General features: G+C 36.2%; 1 protein-coding gene across 9 annotated transcripts in view; it reads left to right on the forward strand.

Moving 5' to 3' along the window:
- Nucleotides 1–18158, forward strand: part of EFCAB3 (EF-hand calcium binding domain 3) — a 151294-nt gene that overhangs the window by 12772 nt on the left and 120364 nt on the right. For 8 of the 9 annotated variants that reach the window (XM_053211588.1, XM_053211582.1, XM_053211580.1 and 5 more), the window contains exons 8-15: nt 220–270; nt 912–1016; nt 1836–1889; nt 2571–2675; nt 3360–3413; nt 3868–3972; nt 16065–16118; nt 16617–16721. In XM_053211588.1, the coding sequence (XP_053067563.1) occupies nt 220–270; nt 912–1016; nt 1836–1889; nt 2571–2675; nt 3360–3413; nt 3868–3972; nt 16065–16118; nt 16617–16721 (633 nt within the window). The remainder of the gene's footprint in view (nt 1–219; nt 271–911; nt 1017–1835; nt 1890–2570; nt 2676–3359; nt 3414–3867; nt 3973–16064; nt 16119–16616; nt 16722–18158) is intronic. The other variant, XM_053211584.1, reaches the window with a different exon arrangement.

Below are 18158 nucleotides of genomic sequence, written 5' to 3' on the forward strand. Positions count from 1 at the left end.
CTCCCCCCCCCCACCCCGCCTGCCTCTCTCTCTCTCTCTCAAAAAAAAAAAAATAATAAACATTAAAAAATTAATAAAATAAAATTTTGTTCTCCAATTCCATGTTCATCTGGGATAAACTTCTAAATTTCAAGGTTTTGTTCCACAATATGACATCTTTATAATGTTTTCTGGGTCTGAGTCATTATGGCTGGGTCTCATTTGTACATTATTTTACAGATATAAAGGTTAAGCTGAATGTGCTCATGGAAAATTTAGAGCCATTCAGAGGTGAGTGAAAGCTTATAGGAAAAACTTATTATAAATAGCAATATTCTGATGCTTTTATGTTATGGTTTTAAACATTTTATTCCTATAATACTGACATTATTAGTCTTCTTGGTATATTAATGGTCCAGATTAGCTCTGAGTTATATGCTTTTTGAACAAAACTACTAAATTTTTATGTCTTACTAAAATATCCTGTGTTCTCTGGATTTTTTTTTCAAAAATGCCCATCACTTTCCATTGTTGGAAGAGCCAAAAGTCTATGTTACCACAATAACTGGCATGATAAAACATTGGTATAAATCTTTTTCTGAATAACTTAGACAGGCAGATAAAAAGTAATATACATACCATCTTTATAGAATGATTTATATAGTCATTTATATAAGTGGTTCTAGTCTCGTATACAACTCCCATTTCAGAGTGTTGATTTATCCCATTTTTATTTGAGCATTCAAAGAGTATTTTTTTCTCTCTAGAATTATGAGATTTAGTGCTGTTTCTGACATTCCCTTAGAGTCTTGACTCAGTATTTTGACCAGCCCCAGTCTTAATTCTGCAATTAAACTTAGATGAAAATCATAGTTTAGAATCACTCATCACCCTTAAATTTTTCATCAGTCATAATTTACATCTTTTCAAAGGAATCAAGATTAATGTTGATGAAGTAGATGACGTTTTGAAAAACATAGGGATAGAACTCACACCTAAGGAACGCTGGAGGCTGCTAAAAACCCTGCCAATTACTTGTGAGCATTTCTGATACTGGTTTGGCCTTTAGGAGAACGTAGTTTAAGTGTATATATTATTGGGGTAGGTGGGGAATTATTAAACATTTATTAAACATATATGTATATTCAGTGCATGTATTGAGCACTTCTTAGGTTATGGGATTAAAGACAAAAATCCTTGCCCTCATGGAGGCTGCCATAGGGGATGGAGCTTACTTGATTGGGATTAGCTTGAGGACTTCATAAAGAAATTAAGATTTTTAAATTGATAAAATTTAATTTAGTATATTAACTTTGAAATTTTTGGCAGCCCTAAAGCATAAAGAGAAAGAAGGGGGAAAAAGAGAGGAAGTCAGGTTAAAAAGTGTCAAATCAAAGAGATGGAAAGATTCAGAACAGTAAAATGGATAAATTTAAGACCTTCCTCTACTCCTTCCCTTTATTCTTTTTTTTTTTATAATAGACATGTACTTTTTTAAAAGTTGATTTATTTTTGAGAGGGGAAAGGGGCAGAGAGAAAAGGAGACAGAGGATCTGAAGCAGGCTGCACGCTGCTTCAGAGAGCCATGCCATATCAGAGAGCCTGATACAGGGCTCAGACTCACAAACTGTGAGCTAGATCATTATGTGAGCTGAAGTCAAACACTTAACCAACTGAGCCACCCAGGCACCCCCTCCTTCCCTTTTTCTTAAAGCCAAGAGAAGGATGTGTGGATAAGAAATGAGATAAATCTGTAAGGCAAAACATGTGACATTGTCTTTATTAAATAGACTGTACTCTTGTTATGAATTGCTGTATCACTTTCTCTAAGACATCAATTATGACTTCTCTTATAGTTGATGGAAAGGTGTATCATGTTCGGTTGCTAGAAGGTGTAAAGACTTTCCAAGGTGAGTGATAAGTTTAATGATAACAATAGCTTATGTCTCTTGATTATAATGCCAGGTACTGTCCTAAGTACTTGATGTCTAATAACTCGCTTAATTATCACAAAAACTCTATGAGGTATGTACTTACATTAGCACCATTTTACAAATGGGAGGTATTAACTCACTTGCCTAAGGTCACACAGTTTGAACTTACGAAGAGGATTTGAACCCCTATTCCTAACCACTCTGTTATATTTAACAGTTAGGTTATTAACCTTTTTATTCCCCTTTATGACTTATAATTCAAGGTCAGGTAACCACTAAGTGTGTAGAAATGGTTTACTGTTATAATGGCAGGTTTCAAACTCAGCAGCCAGAATCGTGGCTGTTGTTTCGGACATATTCCTCCATTATGAATAATAAATGAAGAACGAATAAGAAATTTCATTCCTTTTCCTTGCTTTATATTCTATAACAAATTTTAGCAGGGTGTCTTATAGCATATGTAAGGACAATGTTCTTTTCTTCACATTCCCCAGCCCTGTCCCCCGCCACCTTAGTTTTATGTTTGCCTTGAACATCTTCATGGCAACTTTGCTTTTCTCCCCCAACCCCATTGGGATTTGGTGCATAGACTTAACTAGAATTCTTTTAATAATAGGCATAGTTTCACATTTCTGTTTTGCCTCTTTATTTATTAAGGAGGGAAAATTTTAGAAAATAAACTAGAAACCATTCTGGAAAACTTGAACTATGACCTTGAAAATGAAGAAATCAAAGATCTACGGAATCATTTGAAAATTGATAGTGAGTATTTCACTTACCACTTCCTTTCAGAAAAATCTTTGAAATCTTCTCATGAAATCTGAGTATTCTTATTCAATTTCACTTCGAAAGTTAAAAGCACTTGTAGAGTTATAATCCTCGAGGATGAGAAATAGGACTTCTGATTATTATTGTTAATATCATGTGAGGATCAATAGGGCGCTGGTAGATTACAATTTAGCTAGGAAAAGCAAAACAGTACTTCAGAGGAAAACAATAGAAGTTATTGAAATAGATGCTGGAAAAAGGTCAGAGATTGACAAAACCATATGAGGAGGTAAAAAAAAAAAAAAAGGTTTGGAATTGTCTGACAAGTAGTGTACAAACCAGAGGTGATCATATTCTGATTTCACAAATAAGAATGTCGGGTTGGGTTGAAATAGAAGCTCAGTGATATCTGACTTTAGACCAGTAATATGGCACCACAAGGGGAATATCTTTTAAGTGAAAAGGGTCAAGTGGAAAAGAATTAAAGATCTGATTTAGCATGTTAAAACACCCTCTTTAGAATTCTAGAAGGCTGTTGGATGGTTTAAGAAAATGAAAAATCAACAAATTCCCTCTATGTAAGGAATGAGAAGTTAGAAAATTTCATGGAAGAAAGGCGTCCTATTCCCAATAGCAATACATGTTTTGTTTGTGTACAATTTATGATTTGTATTCCAGATAGTGGAAGGATTTCACTGAACTCCTTTATGAGGACAGCAAATTTATTTTCTGGTGAGTGAGAAGTAATGAGGAAAAAATGTAAAATCAGGATCCTTTGTTGTATGTACATACCATATTTTAATCGTATATCCCAGTATTCCAAACTATACACAAGCCTTATTTCACCAATATACTGATGGCGTGTTTGTCTTTAAGAATATAGATGGACTTCTTATTACCTATGGTTTTAGAAGTATCATTTTTTAAGAAGTCTATTTTATTATAGGCTGGTTGGCTTGTCCCCCTTTTTTAGAGCATTAATAAAAGCATTCTTTTGACAAGGCTTAAAGGAGACATGTTATCTTTTAACCCCTTCTTGTGATGCAGTTAGACAAGCCTCCCTGTATCCTTGTTCTGAAGTTATATCTCTAGCAAGTTGAGATGCTGCTATGTTATTATAATTTTCTTAAATTAGAATTGTTATGCATGAAAATGTTCACATACCTTATCTCCCATCTTTTTAAAGGTGATAAAATTAATGCCAGTGACACACAACTTTATCTGAAAAATGTAGGTATTGAGTTAACAAATAAAGAAAGCCAGGATCTACTGAACATACTGCCATTGGATGGTAAGCATTTCAGGCATTGCTGTGGATTTCAGAGAATATTGGGCTTAAGAGTTTTTGTATAAAATTCTCGAAGTATAACTCTTTAAAGTCCTATTAAAAATTTTAAAAGGGGTGACATCAGCAACATGGCATGGAAGCTCTTTGTCCTTTTAACCACCCTTCTTACTCAATGAATTAGAGGGCGCCTGTCTGACTCAATTGGAAGAGCAAAAAACTCTTGATCTCTGGTCCTGAGTTGGAGCCCCACATTGGGTGTAGAGATAACTTAAATAAAACTTTAAAAACAAAAACAATGAATTGGACATTCACACACAAACAAGAGTGCCTTTGGGAGTGTTTCGGGAACTAGCACCTTACTCCAAGGGACCCAGGAGGAGGCTCACCCACCTGTGCAACCCGCAAGAGACAGCCAGCCTCCATACAGGGCCGCAGAGCCAACACGGAATTGCGTACAACACAAAATTCCGGCAAAATTGTGTACATCTCTCTCAGTGCTGTCAGGCAAAAATCGTATGAGTGCTGACCCAGGCATGAGAGAGAACCTGCAGAAGTCTAGCCTTGCTGTAGGGAGACTCCCAACACACCATCAGAGAAAAAGAAAGAAAGAAAAATACAAATTTGGTCACAGAGGAGGCAGTAAGAGAAACTTTCCTGGCGCCACTCTCCCCGAAGCAAATAATGCACAGGAGTGATGTATAGGCCACAGTGACCTCTCCCCTAGGGGAAAGGAAAGCAGTGAGTGAGTGCCTGAGTGCCTGGCTTCCCCAGCAGAGCAGGACCAGCTGGGAAAACCCATTTCTCTCCACCAGCACCCAGGGGACTAAGGCGGGAACCCCTAGAGGCAGAGATGAATTTCAACTGGCAGTGTTGAGATTGTGCTCAGCAGGAAGTCGACCCATGAGTCTCTGGGAATACACCCGGGGATCTCCCTATGGTTCTCAAGATTCCCAATGCCCAAGTGCTAAGCCCACACCTCCCCTTATTCTGCTGCTAGCTCCTTGTGCAGGAGTGACAACTGCGTCCTCTAGAGCGAGCTCCAGTAGTAAGCATGCTCAGAAAACCGCCAGGAGTGGCAAGGGAGAAACCATAAACTTGAGCTAGAGCGCCACCTGGTGGAAAACAAAAGTTTTCAATAGCCAACCTGGTGAATTCTAAAGACCATTAAAAATATATATAAAAGCTTAAAATTTGGCCACAAAGTCATTCTGACAAGTATAAGGTAACATCTCTTTGTGGTCCTGATTTGCATTTCCCTGAGATATCGCCTTACACCCATCAGAATGGCTAGAGTCAAAAAGACATGAAATAACTAGTAGTGGTGAGAATGTGGAAAAAAAGGAATGCTCATTCACTGTTGGTGGGGATGTAGATCGGTACAGCCATTGTGGAAAACAGTATGGAGGTTCCTCAAAAAATTAAAAATAGAAATACCATATGATGCAATAATTCCACTACTGGGTATTTACCCAAAGAAAACAAAAACACCAATTTGAAAAGATGTGTGCACCTCTGTGTTTATTGCAGCATTGTTTACAACTGCCAAGATAGGGAAGCAGCTCAAGTGTCCAATGATAGATGAATGGATAAAGAAGATGTGGTGTATATGTGCAATGGAATATTACTCAGCCATAAAAAAGGATGAGATCTTTCCACTTGCAACAACATGGATGGACCTAGGGAGTATTATGCTAAGTGAAATAAGTTAGAGAAAGATAAATACCACATGATTTCATTCATATGTGAATCTAAAAAGAAATAAAGATTATACAAACAAAAAGCAGAATCAGACCTATAAATAGAGACAAACTGATGGTTGCTGTGGCGCAGGGGGAGTGGAAGTTGGGCAAAATGGAAGTAGGAGTTACAAGTGTCCAGTTACAGAATGTATACGTCATGGGAGTAAAAGGTACAGCATAGGGAATATAGTCAATGGTATTGTCATAGTGTTGCATAGTGACAGGTGGTATCTACGCTTGTAGTGAACATAGCATAACAGAAAGAGTTGTTGAATTACTATGTTGTGTACCTGAAATTAATGTAACATGTAACGACTATACTCAAATTTTAAAAAATATGTTGAAAAACATTAAAATTAAATTTGGCCACAAAGTGAACAAGAAGAGTGGAGGAAGCATACCTTCACAAAGACAAAGGAAAAACTCATAATAACAACATCTTAGAATATAACGCCCCATCTGAAGACAACAGGCAAAGAGCTAAGGAGGTGTCTGTTCCTTCGAATGCCAAAGTAGCAACACATGACCACAGGAAAAATTTAAAATCAAGGAAATATGACATCATAAAAAGAAAATTATTATTCTTCAGAGACTGAGCTCAAAGGTATGCATATTGACATCTAGTGGATAAAGAATTCAAGATAATTGTTTTGAAGAAACTCAATGAGCTACAAGAAAACTCAGAAAGAAAATTCAGTGAAATCAGGAATAAATGTAAGAACAAATTGAGTTCTTTCCCAAAGAAATTGAAATTATGAAAAAGAACCAAGCAGTAATTCTGGAGCTGAAGAATTTAGTGAATGAAATGAAAAATGCAATAGAGAGCATCAGTAGCAGGGCACACAAAATGGAAGAAAGAATAAATTACTTAGAGGATAGAAGTTTTGAAATAACATAGAATAAAAACAATAAATATTTTTTCCTTTTTTAAAATTTAAATTCTAGTTAGTTAACATAGAGTGCAATATTGGATTCAGAAGTAGAATTTAGTCATTCATCACTTACATATAACACCAAGTGTTCATCATAATGAGTGCCCCCCTTAATACTCATCCCCCATCTAGCCCATCACCCACCTACCTCCCTGTATCAACCCTCAGTTTGTTCTCTACTTAAGCATTTCTTACCATACCTTGAGATCATAGCAGCCATATATGAAAGACCCAACACTAATATCATCCTCAGTGGGGAAAAACTAAGAGCTTTCTCCCTAAGGTCAGGAGCATGACAGGGATGTCCACTCTCACCACTGTTATTCAACATAGTATTGGAAGTCTTAACCTCAGCAATCAGACAATGCAAAGAAATAAAAGGCATCCAAATAGGCCAGGAGGAAGTCAAACTTTCACCCTTTGCAGATGACATGATACTCTATGGAAAACCCAAAAGATTCCAAAAAAACCCTGCTAGAACTGATCCATGAATTCAGCAAAGTTGTAGAATATAAAATCAATGCACAGAAATCGGTTGCATTCCTATACACCAATAATGAAGCAACAGAAAGAGAAATCAAGGAATCAATCTCATTTACAATTGCACAAAAACCATAAAATACATAGGAATAAATCTAACCAAAGAGGTAAAAAATCCATACACTGAAAACTATAGAAAGCTTATGAAAGAAGTTGAAGAAGACACCAAAAAATGGAAAAATATTCCATGTTCCTGGATACGAAGAACAAATATTGTTAACATGTCAATACTACCCAGAGCAATCTACATGTTCAGTGCAATACCTATCAAAATAACACCAGCATTCTTCACAGAGCTAGAACAAACAATCCTAAAATTTGTATGGAACTACAAAAGACCCTGAATAGCCAAAGCAATCTTGAAAAGGAAAACCAAAGCAGGAGGCATCATAATCCCGGACTTCAAGCTGTATTACAAAGCTGCAGTCATTAAGACAGTATGGTACTGGCACAAAAACAGACTCATATCAGTGGAACAGAATAGGAAACCCAGAAATGGATCCACAAACGTATGGCCAACTAATCTTTGACAAAGCAGGAAAGAATATCCAATGGAATAAAGACAGTCTTTAGCAAGTGGTGCTGGGGAAACTGGACAGCGACATGCAGAAGAATGAACCTGGACCACTTTCTTACACCATACACAAAAATAAACTCAAAATGGATGAAAGACCTCAATGTAAACAGGAAGCCATTAAAATCCTTGAGGAGAAAGCAGGCAAAAACCTCTTTGATCTTGGCCGCAGCAACTTCTTACTCAACACGTCTCTGGAGACAAGGGAAACAAAAGCAAAAATGAACTATTGGGACCTCATCAGAATAAAAAGCTTCTGCACAGTGAAGGAAACAATCAGCAAAACTAAAAGGCAGCTAACAGAATGGGAGAAGATATTTGCAAATGACATATCAGATAAAGGGTTAGTATCCAAAATCTATAAAGAACTTATCAAACTCAACACCCAAAAAAACAAATAACCCAGTGAAGAAATAAATGGGCAAAAGACATAAATAGACACTTCCCCAAAGAAGACATCCAGATGGCTAACAGACACATGAAAAAATGCTCAGCATCACTCATCATCAGGGACATACAAATCAAAACCACCATGAGATACCACCTTACACCTATTAGAATGGCTAACATTAACGATTCAGGCAACAACAGATGTTGGCAAGGATGTGGAGAAAGAGGATCTCTTTTGTGCTGCTGGTGGGAATGCAAACTGGTGCAGCCACTCTGGAAAACAGTATGGAGGTTCCTCAAAAAATTGAAAGTAGAACTACCCCACGACCCAGCAATTGCACTACTAGGTATTTACCCAAGGGAATGCACGTATGTTGTTTCAATGGGGCACATGCACTCCAATGTTTATAGCAGCACTATCAACAATAGAGTATGGAAAGAGCCGAAATGTCCATCGATGGATGAATGGATAAAGAAGATATAGTGTGTGTATACACACACACACACACACACACACACACACACACACACACACAATGGAGTATTACTCGGCAATCAAAAAGAATGAAATCTTGCCATTTGCAACTACATGGAAGGAACTAGAGGGTATTATGCTAAGTGAAATTAGAGAAAAACAAATATCATATGACTTCACTCGTATGAGGACTTTAAGAGACAAAACAGATGAACATAAGGGAAGGGAAGCAAAAATAATATAAAAACAGGAAGGGGGACAAAACATAAGAGTCTCTTAAATATGGAGAACAGAGGGTTACTGAAGGGGTTCTGGGAGGGGGTTGGGCCAAATGGGTATGGGCACTAAGGAATCTACTCCTGAAATCATTGTCGCACTGTATGGTAACTAACTTGAATGTAAATTTTAAAAGATAAATTAAATTTTTAAAAAGTTTCTTATGGCTTGTTTCCCTCTCTCTTTTTCTCCACCTCCCATATGTTCATCTGTTTCATTTCTTAAATTCTACATATGATTGAAAATCATATGGTATTTATCTTTCTCTGACTTCTTTCACTTAGCACAATACACTCTAGCTCCATCTATGTCATTGCAAATGGCAAGATTTCATTCTTTTTGATGGCTGAGTAACATTCCATTGTACATATACATCTTCTTTATCCATTCATCAATTGATGGACACTTGGTCTATTTCCATAGTTTTGCTGTTGTTGATAATGCTGCTATAAACATCAGGGTGCATGTATCCCTTCAAATCTGTATTTTTTAAATGTTTGGTTATTTTTGAGAGAGAGAACAGGGGAGGGGCAGAGAGAGAGGGAGACAGAGGATCTGAAGCAGGCTCTGTGCTGACAGCAGAGAATCTGATGCAGGTTCAAACTCATGAACTGTGAGATCAAAGTCAGATGCTTAACCAACTGAACCACCCAGGTGCCCCTTGAAACTGTATTTTTGTATCCTTTGGGTAAATATCTAGTAGTGCAATTGCTGTATCACAGGGTAGTTCTAGTTGTAACTTTTTGAGGAACCTCCATACTATTCTCCAGAGTGGCTGCACCAGTTTTCATTCCCACCAAGAGTGCAAGAGGGAAAAACAAAGATTTTAAAAGAGCAAAGAAAGCCTACATGAGCTACAGAATTTCATCAAAAGACAAATATTAGAATAATCAGTTCCCAGAAGGAAAAAAGGGAAAAGGAGGCAGAGAACAGAGAAATAATAGTTGAGAACCCCCCAAATCTGGGGAACGATTTGGACATCCAAGTCCATCAAGCTAATAATAGATCATCCTATTATCTCAATGCAAAAAGACTTTATCTAAGACACATTATATTGAAACAGTCAAAAATCAATAGTATTAACTAGCTTTTTAGTGATAATCACTTCATAATCTATACAAATATCAAATTATTATGTTGTAAACCTGAAACTAATATGATGTTATATGTCAATTATATCTCAATTTTAAAAATCATTGATAAAAAGTCCTGAAAAGAGCAGTAAAAAACAAATGTAACCCAGAAAGGAACTCCCACTATATGCTATCAACAGATTTCTCAGCAGAAACTCCAGAGTTTAATCACAGATTCAAAGTGCTGAAAGAGAAAACTTGCCAGCCAAGAATACTTTATTCAGCAAAGTTATCCTTTACGTATGAAGAAGGAATAAAGGCTTTCCCAGACAAACAAAAGCTGAGGGAGTTCACCACTAATAGACCTGTCTGGCCAAGAAATACTGAATGGAGTTATTTAAGCTGAAATGAAAAGACACTATCCAGTCACCTGAAAACATACAAATGTACACAACATACTGGCAAAGGTGAAAAATGTGCAGTTAGACTTTTTTAAAAACCTCCAACTCTATAATAGAATGGTGTGTTAATCAGTCAACTATAGCATAAAGGTTAAAAGAAGACTAGTAAAAATAACTATTAACTACTATAAATTAACAAATACACATATTAAAAATAGGTCAATTGTAGCATCAGTGATGTGAAACTGAGAAATATAAGGATGGAGCCTTTGTAGGTGATTGAAGTAAGTTGTCATAAGCCTAAAGTGGACTGTTTTATCTATAAGATATTTTATGTAAACCCTATGGTGTCACAACAAAGCAAAAACCTGGATTAAATTTACAAAAGATACAAAGAGGGGAGTCAGAGGATACCACCACCAAACCTTACCAATTCATAAAGGTAGGCAGAAACAGAAGGGAAAAGAAACAATGGAACACAAAACAGCCAGAAAGCGATTAATAAGATGGCATTAGTAAGTTCTGACATACCAATAACTACTCTAAATGTGAATGGATTGAATTCACCAGTCAAAAGTGATTGGATGGATAAAAACAAGATCCAACTATATGCTGCCTACAAGAGACTCACTTCAGCTTTAAGGACACACATAGGCTCAAAGCAAAGAGATTGAAAAAGGCATTTAATGTGAGTGGAAACCAAAAGAAACAGGGACAGCTATGATTATATCAGACAAACTAGATTTTAAATCAAAAATGGTAACAAGAGACAAAGTCATTACATAATAATAAAGGGGTAAAATCATCAAGAAGATACAGCAATCATAAATATACACAAACTCACCATCACAGCATCCAAATATATTAAGCAAATGCTAACAGATCTGAGAGGGGAAATAGATAGCAGTACAATAATAGTAGGGAACTTGAATGTCCTGCTTTAAACAGTGAAATAAGTACATTATCCGGGGCGCCTGGGTGGCTTAGTCGGTTGAGCGGCCGACTTCAGCTCAGGTCAAGATCTCACGGTCCGTGAGTTCGAGCCCCGCATCCGGCTCTGTGCTGACGGCTCGGAGCCTGGAGCCTGTTTCGGATTCTGTGTCTCCCTCTCTCTGACCCTCCCCCGTTCATGCTCTGTCTCTCTCTGTCTCAAAAATAAATAAACGTTAAAAAAAATTAAAAAAAAATAAATAAGTACATTATCCAAAGACAATGAACAACTAGAAATCAACAACTTGAGGAAACCTGGAAAATCTACAAATGTGTGGAAACTAAACAACACACTCTTGGCAAGTCAATGGGTTGACGAAGTCAAAGGGAAATCAAAGAATACCTTGAAACAAATGAAAATGGAAATACAACATACAAAACCTATGGGATTCTTTAAAAGTAGTTCTGTTAGAGAAGTTTAGAGTGATAAATGAATATTTCAGGAAATAAGAAAGATCACATATAAGCAACCTAACATTATACCTAAAGGAACTAGGAAAAAAAAAAGAAGAACAGTTAAGCTCAAATTAGTGGAGGGAAGAAATAAGAAAGATCAGAGTGGAAATAAATGAAATAGAGATGAAAAAAAGCAATAAAGAAGATAAGTAAAACTAAGAGCTGATTTTTTAACAAACAAAATTGACAACTCTTAATGAGGTTCAAAAAAGTAGAAGACTCAAATAAAATCAGAAATGAAAGAGGAGAAATTACAACTGACACTATAGATAACAGGAATATATAATTTCCAAAAACATACAACCTATGAAGACTGAATTAAGAAGAAATAGAAAATTGAACAGACTAATAATGAGTAAGGAGATTGATTCAGTAATGAAAAACTTCCCAACCTAGAAAACTCCAGGACCAGATGGCTTCACTGGCAAATATTACCAAAAGTTTAAAGAATTCATGCCACTCCTTCTTGGGCTACCTGGGTGGTTCAGTTGGTTAAGTGGCCAACTCTTGATTTCAGCTCAGGTCATGATCTTGTAGTTGTGAGATAGAGCCCTACATCAGGCTCCAGGCTGAGCATGGAGCCTGCTTGAGATTCTCTTTCTCTCTCCCTCTACCCCTGTCCCCTGCTTGCACTCTCTTTCTTAAAAAAAATGTTAAAGATGATAGAGGAGTCTCAAGTAATGGATAAGTAATATGTATGACAACAAGTAAGCAATACAAAACTAGTCAGTATTATAAAGATAAAATAAATTTCAAGAGTCTGCTGTCTCTTCAAAAAAAAAAAAAAAGAATGTTAAAGAATTCCACTCCTTCTCAAACTCTGCCAAAAAGGCTGAAGAGAAAGGAACATTTCCAAACTCATTCTACAAGACCAGCATCACCTGCTACAAAAATGAAAACTATATACCAATATCCCTGATGGACACAGATGCAAAATTCTCAACAATGTATTACCATGCCAAATTCAAGAACTCATTAAAAGGATTATACACCATGACCAAGTAGGATTTATCCCTGGAATGCAAATATGGCTCAATATATGCATATCAATACATGTGATACACTAATTAATAGAATGAAAGATAAAATTGTATGATCATCTTAGTAGATACAGAAAAACATTTGACCAAACACAACATCCTTTCATGATAAAAACCTCAACAGATTGGGTATAAGAAGAAAATACCTCAGCATAAAAAGGGCCATATGCAACAAACCCACAGCAATTATACTCAATGGTGGAAAACCAAAACCTTTTCCTTTAAGATTAGGAACAAGACAAGGGTGTTCCTTCTCAACACTTTTGTTCAACATAATCCCGGAAATACTAGCTAAAGAAATCAGGCATGACAAAGAAATAAAAGGCATCCAAATCAGCGAGGAAGAAGCAAAATTGTCATTAATTGCAAATGATATTGAAATGCAAGTGACATTGAAAATCTCAAAGGCTCAACTAAGAAAAAGTGTTGGATATAATCAATTAATTCAGTTAAGCTGCAGGATATAAAAGCAATAAACAGAAATCAGTTGCATTTCTATATACGAACAATAAAACATCTGGAAAAAAAAAAAAACTTATCCCAGGAGTGCCTGGCTGGCTCAGTCAGTAGAGCATGTGACTCTTGATCTCACAGTCTTAAGTTCAAGCCCCATATTAGGCATAGAGCTTACTTTAAAAAAAAGTAAAATGAATGTATAAATGAAACCTATCCCATTCACAATAGCATCACAAACAATAAAATACCTAGAAGTGGAAGTGGAAGATTTGTAGAATGAATTCTACAAGACTTTGTTGAAAGAAATCAAAGAAGACATAAACAATTGGAAGGACATCCTGTGCTCATAGATTGAGTTAATGTTAAAATTCCCATGCTACTTGAAGCTGTCTCTAGATTCAATGCAATTCTTATAAAAATTCCATGGTATTTTTCACAGAAATAGAAAATACAATCCTAAATATTGTATAGAACCACAAAAGATCCTGAATGTCCAAAGCAATCATGAGAAAGAACAAAATCTGAGGCATCTCACTTCCGGATTACAAAGTTTTGTTAACTAAAACAGTATGGTACTGACATAAAAATAGACACATATGCAAATGGAATAGAAGTGAGAGCCCAGAACTAAAGCCCCATATTTACAGTCAACTAATATTTGATAAGGGAACCAAGAACATGCAATGAGGAAAGGATTGTCTTTTCAACAAATGATGTTGGGAAAACTGGATAAATACATGCAGAAGACTAAAACTTAACCCCTATCTTACACAACTCACATAAAATATCTTGAAATGGATCAAAGACTTAAACATAAGACCCAATTTGGTAAAATTCCTGGAAGAATACATCGGGAAGGAAGTCCTTGACATTGGTCCTAGCGATGGTGTTTTGGCTATGACACCAAAAGCACAAACAACAAAAAAATTTAACAAGTGGAACTACATAAAACTTGTGCACTGCAAAAGAAACAATTAATGAAATGAAAATGTAACCTACAGAATGGAAAAAAAATTTTTCAAACCATGTATAGGATAAAAAGGTAATATTCAAAAGATATAAGGAATTCACACAACTCAATAGCAAAAGACAATCAAATGTTTTTAAAGGCACAGTATTTAGGAGTGCCTGGGTGGCTCAGTTGGTTAAATGTCCGACTTCAGCTCAGGTCATGATCTCGTAGCTCATGGGTTTGAGCCCCATGTCAGGGTCTGTGCTGACAGCTCACAGCCTGGAGCCTGCTTCAGATTCTGTGTCTTCCTCTCTCTCTATCTGCTTCTCCCCTACTCGCTCTCTCTCTTTCTCTATGAAAAATAAATAAACATTTAAAAAAATTTAAGGCAGAGTATTTAAATAGACATTTTCCAGAGACATACAGATGGCCAACATGTACATGAAAAGGTGCTCAACATCACTAATCATTAAGGAAGTGCAAATCAAAATCACGATAAGATACCACCTCACACCTGTAAAAATGGCTATCATCAAGAAGACGAGATAACAAGTGTTGGTGAGGATGTGGAGAACAGGGAACACTTGTACACTGTTGATGGAATTGTAAACTGGTTTGGCCACTATGGAGAAAAATATGGAGGCTTCTCAAAAGAATTAAAAATAAAACTACAATACAATATACAATCCCACTTCTGGATATATATCCGAAAAAAGTAAAAACAGGTTATCAAAGAGATTTATGCACTCCCATGTTTATTGCAGCATTATTTATAGCAGCCAAGATATGGAAACAACCTAAGTGCCTGTCAATGAGTGAATGAATAAAGAAGATGTGGTGTATTATAGTCAATGGAATACTATTCAGCCATGAGAAAAGAAAAAATCCTACCATTTGCAACAACATGGGTAGACCTTGAGGACATTATGCTACGTGAGATAGGTGAAGCAGAGAAAGGCAAATACTGAATGATATCTCATATATGTGAAATCTAAAAAAAAAACAAAAAAAACTCGACAGTGGAATGCTGGTTACCGGGGCTGGGTGGTAGGGGTAGTCATGGAAGAATGGAGAGATGTTGTTTAAGGATACATACTTACAACTAGTAGATAAATGAGTCCTAGAGATCTAGTATACAGAACGTGATTATAGAAAACAAAACTGTGTTGTAAACATTAAAGTTGCTAAGTAGCCAGATCTTAATTTTACCCATTGCAAAAAGAAATAATTTTTTGATGTGATAGAAGTATTAGCTAATGATACAATGGCAATCATACTACAATATAAATATATCTAATCAATATGTTGTATACCCTAAACTTCACAATGTTGTATGTCAATTATACTCAGTGTTTAAAAATTAAGAGAAAAATAAATGTAGAAAGAGCCACTTCTGATATAAAATATTCTGTCCTTACCACTTAAATATTAATTTGGGAGTAATGTTCTCTTTGGGGTACTGCTATTATGGATAAACATTTTTCAATGTTGGAACCAGCATCTATAACAAGTCTAAAGCTAAAGATAGGAAAAAGGTGATAAAACAGTTGTAGAAGGGAAAGGAGGGACACTTTAGAAAAAAAAAGAAAGAAAGAAATCTGTTTTAACTTGTTAGAGTTCTACCAATAGTAGCTCAGATGCAGAGATGAATAGTTACCTTAGAATCTTAGTCATCTCTTTGCTTCCTTCTTCTTTGGAATTATAACTAGTAATAACTTGTAAAAATCTACAAATAACTAACTGCTACTGCCTTTCTCTGTTTCCACTTCTTAGTCAACCAAATTTGACCCTTATCTTACACATAACAATAAGGTGTATAAAAAAAGGTTGATGGATGGAGTGAAGACATACAGAGGTGAGTGAGAAGCATGCCAAGAAAGAGAAAATATCTTCAAGCTTTTGCATTTACTTAAAATCTCTCTTATTTCTCAATGATTAGACTGCTAATTATGTTATTCTATTTTTTTTAATGAGCTGTCATTCTTGGTTGTACACAGTCACATTTGGGAAAATAACCTACAGTATTTTGTCATTGTAGCAAATTTCAAATCTTATTTAATGGTAAGAAATTTGTGTATTGGTTGTCTCTTTGCTATAACTCATCAGTCTTGCCTGCTCTTCTCTCTCTTCTGGGTAAACTCATCATACAAGTTGCTATAATAGTGTTTTCTGGAAAGTTGACAGGGAGAATTTTTCTATTCTTAATCCTTAGCTAATTCTTTTGATCACTCCGAGAACTTAATGGTAACACTGCTTTTTACTTCCTATTTGCGTTTCTTGATTTGTATAACCAAGCAGTTTTCCCTCTTTGGCATAAATACAAATTTATTTTGTTATCTCTTTCTTTCCTAAGGAGGAAAGGTTAATGTCAATAAAATAGCTGATGCTCTTGAAAATATGGAATTCCCACTTGAAGAGGAAGAAATTGAGAAATTGTGCAATCACCTACCAGTTGATGGTGAGCATTTCAAGTACACAGTGCCCTGTAAGGAAATTTTTGTTTTTCTGTAGGAAGATCTTTTATTATTATTATTATTATTATTATTATTATTATTATTATTATTATATGAAATTTATTGTCAAATTAGTTTCCATACAACACCCAGTGCTCATCCCAAAAGATGCCCTCTTCAATGCCCATCACCTACCCTTCCCCTCCCTCCCACCCCTCATCAATCCTTAGTTTGTTCTCAGTTTTTAAGAGTCTCTTATGGTTTGGCTCTCCCCCACTCTAACCTCTTTTTTTTTCTTTTTTTCCTTCCCCTCCTCCATGGGTTTCTGTTAAGTTTCTCAGGATCCACATAAAACTGAAACCATATGGTATCTGTCTTTCTCTGTATGGCTTATTTCACTTAGCATCACACTCTCCAGTTCCATCCACGTTGCTACAAAGGGCCATATTTCGTTCTTTCTCATTGTCACGTAGTACTCCATTGTGTATATAAACCACAATTTCTTTATCCATTCATCAGTTGATGGACATTTAGGCTCTTTCCATAATTTGGCTATTGTTGAGAGTGCTGCTATAAACATTGGGGTACAAGTGCCCCTATGCATCAGTACTCCTGTATCCCTTGGGTAAATTCCTAGCAGTGCTACTGCTGGGTCATACGGTAGGTCTATTTTTAATTTTTTGAGGAACCTCCACACTGTTTTCCAGAGCGGCTGCACCAGTTTGCATTCCCACCAACAGTGCAAGAGGGTTCCCGTTTCTCCACATCCTCTCCAGCATCTATAGTCTCCTGATTTGTTCATTTTGGCCACTCTGACTGGCGTGACGTGATATCTGAGTGTGGTTTTGATTTGTATTTCCCTGACGCTGAGGGATGTTGACCATCTTTTCATGTGCCTGTTGGCCATCTAGATGTCTTCTTTAGAGAAGTGTCTATTCATGTTTTCTGCCCATTTCTTCACTGGGTTATTTGTTTTTCGGGTGTGGAGTTTGGTGAGCTCTTTATAGATTTTGGATACTAGCCCTTTGTCCGATATGTTATTTGCAAATATCTTTTCCCATTCCGTTGGTTGCCTTTTAGTTTTGTTGATTGTTTCCTTTGCTGTGCAGAAGCTTTTTATCTTCATGAGGTCCCAATAGTTCATTTTTGCTTTTAATTCCCTTGCCTTTGGGGATGTGTCAAGTAAGAAATTGCTGCGGCTGAGCTCAGAGAGGTCTTTTCCTGCTTTCTCCTCTAGTGTTTTGATGGTTTCCTGTCTCACATTCAAGTCCTTTATACATTTTGAGTTACTTTTTGTGAATGGTGTAAGAAAGTGGTCTATTTTCATTCTTCTGCATGTTTCTGTCCAGTTCTCCCAGCACCATTTGTTAAAGAGACTCTTTTTTCCATTGGATATTCTTTCCTGCTTTGTCAAAGATTAGTTGGCCATCCTTTTGTGGGTC

The sequence above is a fragment of the Acinonyx jubatus genome, chromosome E1, assembly GCF_027475565.1.
Source record: "Acinonyx jubatus isolate Ajub_Pintada_27869175 chromosome E1, VMU_Ajub_asm_v1.0, whole genome shotgun sequence".
In the NCBI taxonomy this organism is placed as follows: domain Eukaryota; kingdom Metazoa; phylum Chordata; class Mammalia; order Carnivora; family Felidae; genus Acinonyx; species Acinonyx jubatus.